Genomic DNA, 12,263 nt, shown 5'->3' with positions numbered 1-12,263 from the left:
TCAGTTCTGGCAGGACTGCGACTGCTGTGCGGCAGAGTCGTTTAAAAGGCAACGAGCAGTTGGCCAGAAGGCTGGATTATGGCCGCACTTAAGATATGCAAGTTTATTTTCCATAATGCGGAGCCACCAGCAACGGGAATGCCAGCAACAATGAGTGTTGAATGCAACTTGGCCAGACTTATGCTAAAACTTGCCTCGCACACACACACACACGTTATTGGCCTGATAAAGCGAACAGGCACGTGCGGCAGAAGGCAGCTCGTCCGTCTTCCTGCCTTAAATATGTGCACTGAAAGAAATACATAGTATCATCTCAAATAACACATTCTGGTTTCCTTTCCCGAACTGACAACTTTTTAATCATTTATAAAGCTGTCTGTAGTAGTTAGAAGTCATACTCTTCATCGCCCTTTGTCTCCCCCAACTCAATCAGCTAATTTCTCTCAGTGCCCTTCGTCTGGAGCAGGAAACGTGCGAGATTCTTAGGCAAATGTTTCACAGTTTTAGACATGTGCGCCCATTAGATTGAACAGCAGGATCAGCAGTCGGATGTGTGAGCAAGTATCCTGCGGGGGGTGGAGTGCGTATTGTGCTGTGCATTTCGGCCTAGGAGAACAACGCTGCAGCAGCAGCGGCAGCAACTAATAAAAGCTTTATGACAGGACCTCACGGAACAGCAGGAGACACCGGAGGCGAAAGGATGCCAGGCCATTGAACTTGGGCCTATGCCACTGGCAAAGGCGCACTTCCATCCAACTTCTACCGGCGTTTTGCCAGTCCGAGGAATGTCCTCTTGGTCTCCTGTGTTTTGTGTGTCTGTGAAAATATTTTCAAAGTCTTAACCTCACTGGGTGAGCAATCATAAATCACATGCCACTGCGCCGTGCTACCTTTTGTTGCTTGAGTGCCCACACTCGCACACACTCGCATACTCAAACACCAACACACTAGCACACTGACTCGCACACACACAAGCTGTCGTCGTTCTGGTGTAGCTTAAATTTTATTTATGGCTGCCAGCGTTCAATATGTGTGTGTGTGAGTCGGGAAACTAACACACCAAAAAATGCGAAGCCTGCACATAAATAAAGAAAAAATGGTGGCATACCTCAAAGCGCCCACACTCGCCGCACACACACACTCAAACGTAGCAAGTTTATAGAGTTTCGTGTTTATCAACACAGAATCCAAATCATCGGGATCTGTGTTTCCAGGCCTTTGTACTGCGGAAGCCTCTTTAAAGCAAGAGTTCATTGAGCAGCTTTAGCTCTCTAGATTCCAGCTAATTTTTATAGTTATTTACATTCAATATATACCTTTAATATCTGAAAGCAAACATAAAAGGTTTAAATTTAGCAATGCAAGCGCATATGTACATATAGGCCTTCATCTTACAGTAAGTGGTTCGCTTTAGCCACCGCAGAGTCCGCATGTTCAAAAAATGGGCACATCGCGGCACGAGGGACAACAAATAAGATAGATAATAAATAAGAATTGACAAATTTATTGCCCAGACACGAATGTTGCAGGGACAACGGGGCGGATGAGTGTGCCCGAGTGAATGGCTGATTGAAGCTGACACTCTGCCTGCCAGAGGCTGAAAACATTTTCCTGGTCCGCAATGACTTTGTTTCAATGCCTGTCGACCTGTCTGCCAACGGATTGCATGAGCCCGGCTAAAAGGGGGATGTTCTAGTCATAATATTGTGGCAGGCAAAACCTTTTGACGGTCAGTGTGTGTGTGTGTGTGTGTTTGCTGATTTGCGCATATTTTATATTTTTCGCAACTACGGCTGGCGTTTGCGAGTCGGCTTTTCACTGTTGGCTGTTGGCGTGACCCGAAAATGGCGCAAAAATGTGTCACGTTTCAATGCCTGCCCATGCGGTTTTAACGCAATTAGCCACAACAAATTACCATCATCAGCAACATCATCATCATCGCCATCAGCGTCGTCATCGCAATCCCAGTCCGAGGGAGCATCATCATGAAGTCGAGTCCTCTGCTGCTGGCACGTGAAACATGCGACTTTGGTTACACAGAATGTCCGTCCCTCCAGTAAGCCCATTCCATGAGTACCATCAGTACCACCAGTTGGTCCAGTACCAGTTTCCCCGGAAAATCAGGTTGGAGGCGGCACTATATGGCCATGTGCGTTATATATGTGCGTAGAGCATTTGCGGTACAATGAACTGACAAGTGTAATTATGTTGTTGCGATGGGCGGGCTTGGGTGTGGTCTACATAACCGCTGATTGCTAGTTTATATGGGGGCAGTTCGTGTTGAGGAAACTCATCCGCAGAGTCCATCGTATCCCAGCGGAAAGCCCTACATGTATGCGAGTTAACCGAGCCGTAAAAAATTATAATCATTACCAGAGATCTGTTTTAACTAATTTTTTGCTCTGTACACATATGAATTACTATCTTACCCGAATGGTAAGCTACTATCTTTAAACAACACACAAGAGAGGCAAGTATGGAAAACTTTTCCCAGCTTTAGGCTGCTGAAACTCCCATTCCATACATTCACCAAACTATGGCCTAATGAAAATTAGTTGGGCTGGAAAAGCTACGGCTAATTATGGGGTGCCATGTGCTTAAATCGGTGCTATATATTTAGTGAAACCATCCCAGGGGATGGTTTCCAGGGAATGACAGTAGATTAGTTAACCTGCTGAAGGTGGGCTAATTGCAATGGCTGGCATATAGAGTCATTTGTACTTTATTGATACGACCACCGATGAAACTTCTAATTACTAAATTTGTTCTGGAAAAACTCAGAGGAGCTGTGTTGTAGTCAATGCTATTAAAAAGAAAATGTGTGCAAACTTTAACTCCATGCAACTTGTGTGCTGTGTATTTATTAGATTATTTTTTGGATTTCAGCAACTGGCTAAAATTCAATTTAATTGATACAGAATATTAGATTTTTCCCTCAACATCCGCACGTTCTATTTTCAGATTTACCGCAAAAATTCATTTGGCCAAAACTTCATTCAATTCATTATTCCAATAAAAGTCGAGATATTTATTTTTAGGTAGTCATTGAGTGTGCCGATGCAAAAATCGGATAAAACCGACTGAATACATTGTGGTAGAATGCATTTTCTGGCAGCGAGAAGGCACAAATATTTTACGGACATCCCAAGGTGCACAATACTTTCTCTTCACGTTTCATAACTCCCTGGTCATATCCTAATTCAGGTTTCTGTCCCACATCCTCACCTGTTCCACTGGGAACGGGCGGGAAAGGACGAAAAGGACATCAAGAGAGACAACAAAGAGGCACTTTAAGTGAAACTAAACAGCCATGCAAGTGACGTTGTCGGATTGCGGTTGCCGGCAGGGAAAACGACCCGAGGAAGGGTTGTGTTGGATGGCCGAGTGTCCTGGCTGCGAGTCCTGGCCGGGTGTCCTTGCCGTGGCTGCCAGTTGGCCGTGTTGTCGGCTTGGGCAATACAAATTAAAATTAATGATGCACTCACAGCGGCACAACGGCGGGCAAGGCCACATAAAAACTACTTTACATGCGGGTACACGATGTCGCAAAGGCTAAGCTGTCCCACCTGGCCAAAACGGGGGGGATTCACCTAATTTAATGCTGAAATTGCCCTGCCCTACCCACCTCCCTCTTTGCAGGGCGTTTTATCTCGTTCTTGCTAAATGCTTGCGGTTTCCACACCAGACACAAAAGCACGAGGACACCGTAATGCAGAGCAGGTATCCTGGCTGGAATTCAGGGGCGCAGGGAAACCACTTCAATTTATTTTTGACCAACATATGGCAGCCGGAACACAGAGAATGCAAGGGGGGCGTCAAAAAGATGGGAACTCATGTGCGCTAAAAGGTATATTGGACAGGTGGAGCAGGTGTCTATACAAGATAGCCAATGCCTGTTGTGAGTGGGTATGTCTGATTGGCAATATGGCAATGAGTAAGATTCTTTATTTAAAATAATTTTTTGATTATTTAAAACACATTTTACTTAATGCAGGGTGAAAACAGACCCGTATTCATTAAGTTTTGTAAGTGCTTTGTTATTTCTATAAATAGCGAAGCAGGTTGAAAGGGAAACCTGGTCGTCCTCATCGCCTCATCGTCCCTTTCAGCCAACTAGTTAGTTCGAGAATTGGGGAAAAACACGGCCAGCAACATTGTTAGCTGCTCTTCCTTTATGTTGTTGCTGTTCAGCTTTGTTTAGCTGGCGTTTCGCTTCCTTTTTAGCCAAACAAAGGTGTGGGTATGTGTGTGTGTGTTTGCGAGTGTGGGAAAACGTTTTAGTGCTTTCCACTTTTGATTATTGTTTTTAAACAACAATTTTCTTTTCATCAGCATTTCAATTAGGTCCCAACGCCGACTGGCGCCATTTAAGCGGGAATTTCCACAGCTGAGTGGGCGTGGCGTGGCCGGCCAGAAAAACCTTTTACACGCCCTAATGCCTTCCAATTTCAAGTGCTTTGGCAGCCGCTTTGGCACTGCGACAAAGTAAATTAATCCATTAGAGCGCTGCCTTCGGTTTTCTGCTGCATTCTGCATCCAGCATTCTTATTTTTGCCTTTTTTTTGCCGCTTTTTGCTGAACTTTTTAATTCCTATTTTTCCTTTCAGCTTGACGTGACCTGGCGATGGCTTCACGGGAACGTGGGCGGGCGGAAAACCTGACCGAAGGCAGCTTCCATCTTCAACAGCTTACACTTCAATTAAGTTTTCCCTGGGACGGCCATTTGCCGCAGAGCTGACTTCTTTGCCAGCAATTTGGCAGCAATTATTGAAGCTTTGCCAATGCCAGGAGTCAGGTCCTCCGGAGTGGGGGGCAGATGGGCACACCATTTTGTCTACAATATAAATAAATTGCAACCGAAGCCATAGAGGACATGGGAAAATTTGCACTTGAAGCTGCTACAAAAAGCGGTCGCATATACATGCCCCATTTTGCGCGAGTATTTTCCATAATTATACTTGTATTTCCACGTCATTTAAGTAAGAGCGGGGAGGGGAAAGTGGGTCAAGTACTTAATATTAAACCCCCTCGGGCGACCAACCATTTAGGGCTAATTTCGTTTTCCAAGTGATATATATTTCTGCGTCTCGCATATTAAATGAGTAGGCACAGTGGTATAGAATCGAATGGCTTTATGATTGTATTGTTTTTCATATTTTTTCGATGATGTTTCATAATCATTGCCTGCGGCATATATTCATATTCAATTTATGTGAAAAGCTCAAACGGACACACGTGCACCCTTAGGTGATTTACGCAAAGCTTCTGAGGCGCACTACCCACTGTGGCCAAAGGAGCCTGTTTTATATACATTCATATGCATAAATAAAACAGAATAAAAATATGACCCAAGCTGCGAGTGTGTTGACAGCCAAAAAGAACAAGGAGACAATATTCGAGGTTCCTTTATATTTGGGAGAAGAGTGTATCTCGCACATTATGCAAATTATTTGCACGAGTTTTCAATTTTGGTAAAACGCTTTTGGCCATTATTAAGACCCAGTGCAGAGGCAGCAATCTCTTCTTGTCTGGAAATATGATTAAAATCGTATTTTCCACAGGCCCTGCGAGTGGGGGAAATTCTCCAGAGATCGTGACTCACATGATTATCCTTGCTGTGAGCGGACTCAAATTGAGTTATGCCTCGGAGAAATTCATACATGTATGGAAATAAGCTTGTAAACTGGGATTAGAAGGATCCCACCATCCGTGCCACATGGCTTTGATAACAACACTTCTCCGGGGATAGTTGCAGGCCATTTTGCAGTCTCAAGCAAACACTGCCAGCAACTTATTCACTTTTTGTTTTCCCCCCGAAAATAAACTGCGGCCAAAGGATGCGGATGATCCGCTCCCTCGTCCGGGCCAGTCTGCCATCCTGCTGCCAGTTCGTCGCAGTCCGTCCAGACTTCTGGCCTTTTCAGCAGCCAAATGAGCCACTGACAGCAAACGGAAAAATGCCCCTCGCTGCTGTGGGTTTCCCCCGTCAAGTTGGATACATCGCTCGTCCGCCGCAAAAATAACAAAATTGTGTGCGGTTAACTGCAAGGATTTTCCAGCTTGCCCGACCGACGACTCTGATGTTGGTCGGTCATTACGAAAGCGTTAGGGAGCAGCAAACTTGCGGGCAGATAACTTTTCTTGGTGCCAGAGCAGATTTTAATGATGTGGCTGGGATATGTTTGTAAAGAACTTGTAAATTATTTTTCCAAAAATAAAACATCTTACAACGCAAGCTCTCTGCTCATGCAGTAAAGATGATTCCTTTGAGTTGGAGCAAGTCTTTAATGTGTCCCAGGGAAAGCCGTAAAAATGAAGCGCCATGATTCTTTTTAATGAAATTCCCAGATGATCTCTGATCTTTTCATGTGAAGCACTCTACGTTTAATCCGCTCTACAAATACCTATTAATGTCTGCATACCAATACGAAGTGAATACATTTTAAGCAGATTGCTGGAGACTCAATTGGCCATAATCCTTTTTGGGCAGCAAGCAATTCGTTTTAATTGCCTGTACGACAACAATGTCCATTATGGGAGGAAATTACGTAAGCACGATAACCATAACTACGTAAGAGCATCCACGTCTCACGTGTCGCCGGCAACAGCGCCACGTAATCGCCAGCAACTGCCTATCAATTGGGGCGATGGGCGTTGGGCGTTGGGCGATGGGCGTGGCTCCTACACTTCCGACTTCCGGGTGGCAAAAAATTAATATGGCTGGCATATGGTGTACACGATTTTAATGGGCGACATGACGAGGAACAGGCAACATCGGGTGACTAACAATAGACATGACAAGCGACTGAGGAAGCGGCAGCAGATGTTGGATGAAGTGCCACTCCCACTTCCTCCAGCCGCCCCCAGTTACGTGCTCTAATGTTCCATCAACATGTGCTGCTATTACTGGTAATCGCCAACAGGCCTGTTTGCCGGAAAGCTGGATAATGCAACATAATGGTTGCTTACCTTAAAGAATGGGAAACAATTTCAAAGTTCTTAAAATATGTAAATAAATCATAGCATGGTTAATAACAATTACATTTAATTGCATAGACTTTTGTTTAATGGGAAAGATGATACATCGCTATTTATTTAACCATATAAATCAACAGGCACTTTAAATCATCAATGGGGAAGCAATAAAGTAGATTTTGACAAATATACGAAAACAGATAAATTTGTTGATTTCAATTCATATCGTTTTTTTGCTCACAATGGTAGAAAAAGTGTAAAAAAAATGTAAATCGAGTAAATAATGAATTAATAAACTAAAACAAGATTATTAATTTGTAGTGAGAGCTGATTAATTTCCATGTTAATGCGATATAATACGACTCTTTAAAGGATTCCCCCCGCAAAAAGGCTAGTTATTCCTCCCTGATACCCGAACCATTACGCATACGCACTGTGTACGCCATTAACGGCCATTTCACATTTCCTGCTATCGAATTTCCGGTTGGGAAGTTTCCCAAACAAACCAAGCCAAACAAACCGAATGCGAGCCATTGAAGATGCTCACGTTCGTGTTGATTGCACAAAGCCCTCGGCAAGGCAGTTTACAAGAAACAAATTAATGTTTTTTTCCCTGGCCCAATGATTACGCCGATAAGTTCGGTTTTTTACACAGCCTTCAAGTTGTTTTTCCCGGCAGATGAAAAGTAAACAAGATGACGCTGGCGGGGTGGAAGGAGGTGGAAAATGCTTGGCGCGTGTCTGCCGCAAAAATTGCCGGAAATTTGTTTGAGCTTTAAATTACAAATCATTATCGATGCGCATTATGAGTATTCGTCCTCTGAAAAGGAACCGGACAACGGGGCGATTTCCTACTGCCAACGGCACTTGTAAAATCACTTTGAATAATATTGCATTTGGGCTCGGGCCTATTGCTGCCTGTGTCTGTCTCCCTTTGAGCAGATTAATTTCCGGCATTTACACTTAATTCCCCAGTTTCTGGCTAAGACCCAGTCCCCGAAATCGATGCAATCAGCTAAGGAGCAATTTACCAACATGTCAACGGATGGACAGGAATCGAAGCAGCCGCATTCGGGAAAATCGGGGCATACTGGGGAGGAAAGCTTTAGATTTGCACACATTACCACTCAATCTTCATATACCCAGTGTCTATGATATGCAGGATTTGAGGCTGTCCCATCTTGCCCAGCTCCCTTTTGCCCGCTTGGGCAAATCCTTCGGCCAGGACCTCGGCATGCACATGATGTCCACATGGCCGCAAAGATTTATTTACAATTGTGTTGAGACATAATTCCTTTTGATCGATTGCGGGACCACCGCTCCCAAGGGATGTGGATGCGGACGTGGACGTGGACGTGGAAGGGGCGGGCTCTGGATGTGGCTATGGAGCTTTGTGGTCAGTTGTAAGTGATGATTCTTTTGGCCCGTCCTTTGTCTTGGCTGCATTTCGTTGGGCGCCATTTTCCCTGGAGAAAAGGGGAGAATGCCGAGAGAAGGCAGAATTATTTGCGCAATTTATGTGGCTTTGATTTCATTGGCTAGATGTACGGCCCGGGCGAGGGCAATTTATGGTAACTTGATAATTTGTGTTAGCATTTGCCAACAGTTCAAAGGACTCGTCGCTGCAAGCCATTTATTTGCCGGACATGTGGCACTACTACCACTGCCAAGCGTCATTAGAATAAGGAAATTGCACTCCAGAGTGGCGATGGGATTACACAGAAAATCTGGGAGTTCCGTAGTTAGAGCTCTACGAAATGAAATTCAAAATAGGAATTATAAAAAGCCCTTCCTGGTTTACTTGACCATGCATGCAGCTTTTTATTATTTTCTACGATTTTCGGGCCAACCAGACCGACAGTCATGTCCATTGTCATGCCCCAAATATATGAATGCTTGAAAAAATATGATTTACATATCTAGAAGTTCTCTGATAACTTCAATCTGTGCAACTGCTCAAGTGGATGATTGGCATGCCCTGTGCGATAATGACGGCAACTGCTCAACTATAAATTCCAGCCCTCAGCCCATTCAGCACTTTCTGCAATTGAAATGCAGTTGCAGCCAGCCGACTCATTCATCAGAAATGTGCACTTAACACATGGCAAAGGCAGACTCGGCTTTCCCGGGGCAGCATTGAGCATTGCCGCCTCATTCTTTGGTAATGCACATAAATCCTTAGAGTGCGCACTTAACTCCTTTTTATGCTGCGACAAAGTACATTTACTAATGACCAAGTCAAACAATGGCCACGGCCAAGACGCAGCGGGCGGAATGCGAGTCCTGGCAGTCCTGGCAGTCCTGTAGGTCCTGCCAGTAGACTGGCGGGAAAAGGGTATGTCGTGACTTCGGCGGGGAGCAGGAGGATTGGCCCACGAAGTAGCAATTTAAGCGCTCAAGACGGCGGCAAGCGGCAAGATGGTGACAAAGCACGCAAAACGGAACAGCAGTTGTTGCCCCACAGGGAGGGAAGGGAAATTGTCAGAAGGCTGAAGGGGAAAATGCAGAGGAAAATTCTGAGGTGGAGGGGAAAGTGGAGGAGCACTGAGCTCCAAGTGTCGGCAGCGGCTGCATGTTAATTGCTGCAGCGACGACAGCAACAACAGCAAACAGTGGGAAAGCGTGTCTAAATAGCGTAAATTCACACAGACACACACCTTCACACAGGCAAGGGGAAAATCTGGCTGCGTATTGTGTGTGGAAATTGAAAAGCGAGCTGGAAATCTGCCAGGAAGTGCAGGACATCTTACACACCCTATTTGATATATAAATTATGGCTGATTAGCGGCTGTTGGCATTGTTTTAATTGGTTTACCTGGTGATTAATCTTAAATGGCGAAAGGAACTTTGAAAATGATTTATTTTTAAGGTGGGTTACAATTTACTGTACAATTTCATACACTTTGGCACGTATTTTAGTTAACTTCATTCGTTACAAGTTCATCAACTGGTGTAAATCTGATCAGATCTGAAAGTTCTTGGGATTCATAGGGCGCACTGCGGAACACTAGGTGTCACTTGTTAGACTGCTAATCCTCGACAGTGTGCGCTCAACAGGATATCAGGCGGAAAAGGACAAAGAGCGCTGCATACGCACAGGCTGAAAATGCAAATTTCCCTTTGGCTGGCTGGCAGTTTAAAATGTTGATGAAGTAATTAGTTTAATATGCGAAATGCCCCTGACGGGCGGCTGGAAGGGGGCGTGGCACATAGGGAAGTGTAATTGAAAATACTCACAGTTCTGGGCTAAAAGGGACAAGGGCAAAGTCGGGGCTTGGGCATTGTGAAACTTTTTCCATTTATTAAATTTGCCACACGAACAGCGCAGCGGATTCTGCCAAGGGAACTCTATGTGGGCAATGTTTAATTATTTGTGCGCACATGAAATTAAAGCTGTTACAAATTGTTACAGCCCATTCCGGCTATCAGTTTCTCAAACAAATTTCAATTAAGATAAGACTTTTTCACGAGTTTCGAAAATTATAAGGAATATTTTTTGTAATTTCTTTTCATTTTTGTACGCTCAGCGGTTTCCCTTCGAATTTGAATCTGAGAACAACTCTGCTTCTTGAGGACCAGCAAAAGTTTTGCCTTTTGAGCCAAAGTTGGCAGTTTGTTGTCAGTAATGTATTTTGCTCGAACTTGTTCAAAATATTATACATTTTGATTTACACGAAATCACAGTTTTCTTGCCATTCAGCAGCTATTCAGTTTCAGTTACGTTTGTGTAGCCATACTTTAAGATAATTAGTTTTTTGAGTTTCGCGCGGAATGAATCTGATTAACTTCAATCATTACCAGGACTATGTGGACAGCTTCATAACCATCCAGGATATTCGCTATTTGGGCAACAAAGAGATCCAGAGGAACCTGATCCAGAATGCCTGCGGGAAGAATTGCCTGGGGAATCTGCTCACCCGAGAGCAATTCTACCAGCGCAAGGAGAAGGAGCTGGTGCTTCTGAAGCCAAGGGGACTACGAGGACTCCAACTTTTCGGGGACTACTTGAACAACAAAGATGAGGTGCTTCAACAGTTTGCCAATCGGGAGAAGAAGCTGCTCGAAAAGCACATTTCGGTTAGAAGATTACATATGTATATGTGTAGTAAAATTTGTAAATATTAGATATTTTAGACCGTCGTCTACCTGGTGATGCGCTCGAAGAAGGGGCTAGAGATCTCCAGCTTCATGGACTTGGAGCAGAGTCTGCGGGAGTCCAGATTCGAGAATTTTACGGGCTGCGTAGACTGGCGTGGCATTTTTGAGGGCAGGACGAAGCTGAGGCCATCGAATACGCATCTCAGCTACTTCGACTGGCACCAGAATCGTGTGACCTTCAACAACAGCGACAACTTCCGGGTGCAGAACAAGAGGGCCCACAGTCTGCTGCTAAAGCACGTGGGGGATCACAAAATATTCTGTGTGAACGCCTCCTGCGACTGCGAGCACTCGAAAAGTGTCAGCCGCAAAACGTATTTCTCGCCCATTTATGGATATGTCATATTCTTCGACCACATAATCAGGCGCATTAATTAGCGACGGCTTTAAAGTGTCAATGAACGTAATCGTGGTTAAATGAAATGTGCAAATAAATCGAAACGAGGGCGCATTTGTCGCTGACAGCCAACGTAAATTGCTTTTCATATCTTATCAGTTCAGTTCTGGTCTGGTCTGGCGTTTTTGATGGACGTTTCGAGGTCCTTCCGCCCAGCGAGTCCTCCGTCCATCAGGCGGCGGAAATTACCCGAGCTTTATGCCACTTTGTTGAGTTTATCGCAGTCAGGGAACTTCAATTGCATAAATCTATTAACTGTCGCCCGGCGGAATGGGGGCGTGGTTGCGCCTCCAACTTGACCAATATGTTTATGTTTGCGCATTTGCCATTGTTTGCCAACTTGCCTGTGAGTGGGTCAGCTTATGACGCTTTGTTAATTTTCCCAACAGTGTGTCTGTTTAATTGGCCTTTCCACTCATGCAAATCAACTTGGCCAAGATTTACACAAGGTTTAATGGAGAATTTGCTAAGGCTTACACATTGGTGGTTAATGAGTTGAAAACATTAGTAGCAAGTCTTAATAAAAATTATATGAATGCAATTAAATCCACTCTGTTGCCTAGATACCATGTTTTTGGCGAAGCAAATCCAAATAAATATTTAATGTGCCTAAATTATGATTTAAATGCCACATGCAAGGCAGTGCAATTTAATTTGCATATACAATTAGCTGCTAATTTACAACTTGTAGTCTCCACTGGGCCGTGGCTAAGTTCGCCCAGAAACAATTCAA

The 12,263-nt window shown here is 44.3% G+C and overlaps 1 protein-coding gene across 1 annotated transcript; it reads left to right on the top strand.

Moving 5' to 3' along the window:
- The first annotated feature begins 10,593 nt into the window (after positions 1-10,593).
- On the top strand, positions 10,594-11,614 carry LOC6730725 (cilia- and flagella-associated protein 299). Its single transcript, XM_002077857.4, has 2 exons — positions 10,594-11,052; positions 11,110-11,614. Exons 1-2 carry the CDS (start codon positions 10,747-10,749, stop codon positions 11,509-11,511), a joined length of 708 nt encoding a protein of 235 aa, XP_002077893.1. The 5' UTR covers positions 10,594-10,746; the 3' UTR covers positions 11,512-11,614.
- Positions 11,615-12,263: the final 649 nt, after the last annotated feature.

This window comes from Drosophila simulans, chromosome 2L (genome assembly GCF_016746395.2).
Source record: "Drosophila simulans strain w501 chromosome 2L, Prin_Dsim_3.1, whole genome shotgun sequence".
Taxonomy (NCBI): Eukaryota; Metazoa; Arthropoda; class Insecta; order Diptera; family Drosophilidae; genus Drosophila; species Drosophila simulans.
The sequence above is the reverse complement of the archived record's forward strand: the minus strand, read 5'-3'. Positions and strand labels throughout refer to the sequence as shown.

Excerpts from the sequence above, each read along its gene's own strand:
- LOC6730725 (XM_002077857.4), top strand. The coding sequence starts at position 10,747 with ATGAATCTGATTAACTTCAATCATTACCAGGACTATGTGGACAGCTTC. Across the intron at positions 11,053-11,109 it reads TGCTCGAAAAGCACATTTCG|ACCGTCGTCTACCTGGTGAT; the intron begins GTTAGAAGATTA and ends TAGATATTTTAG.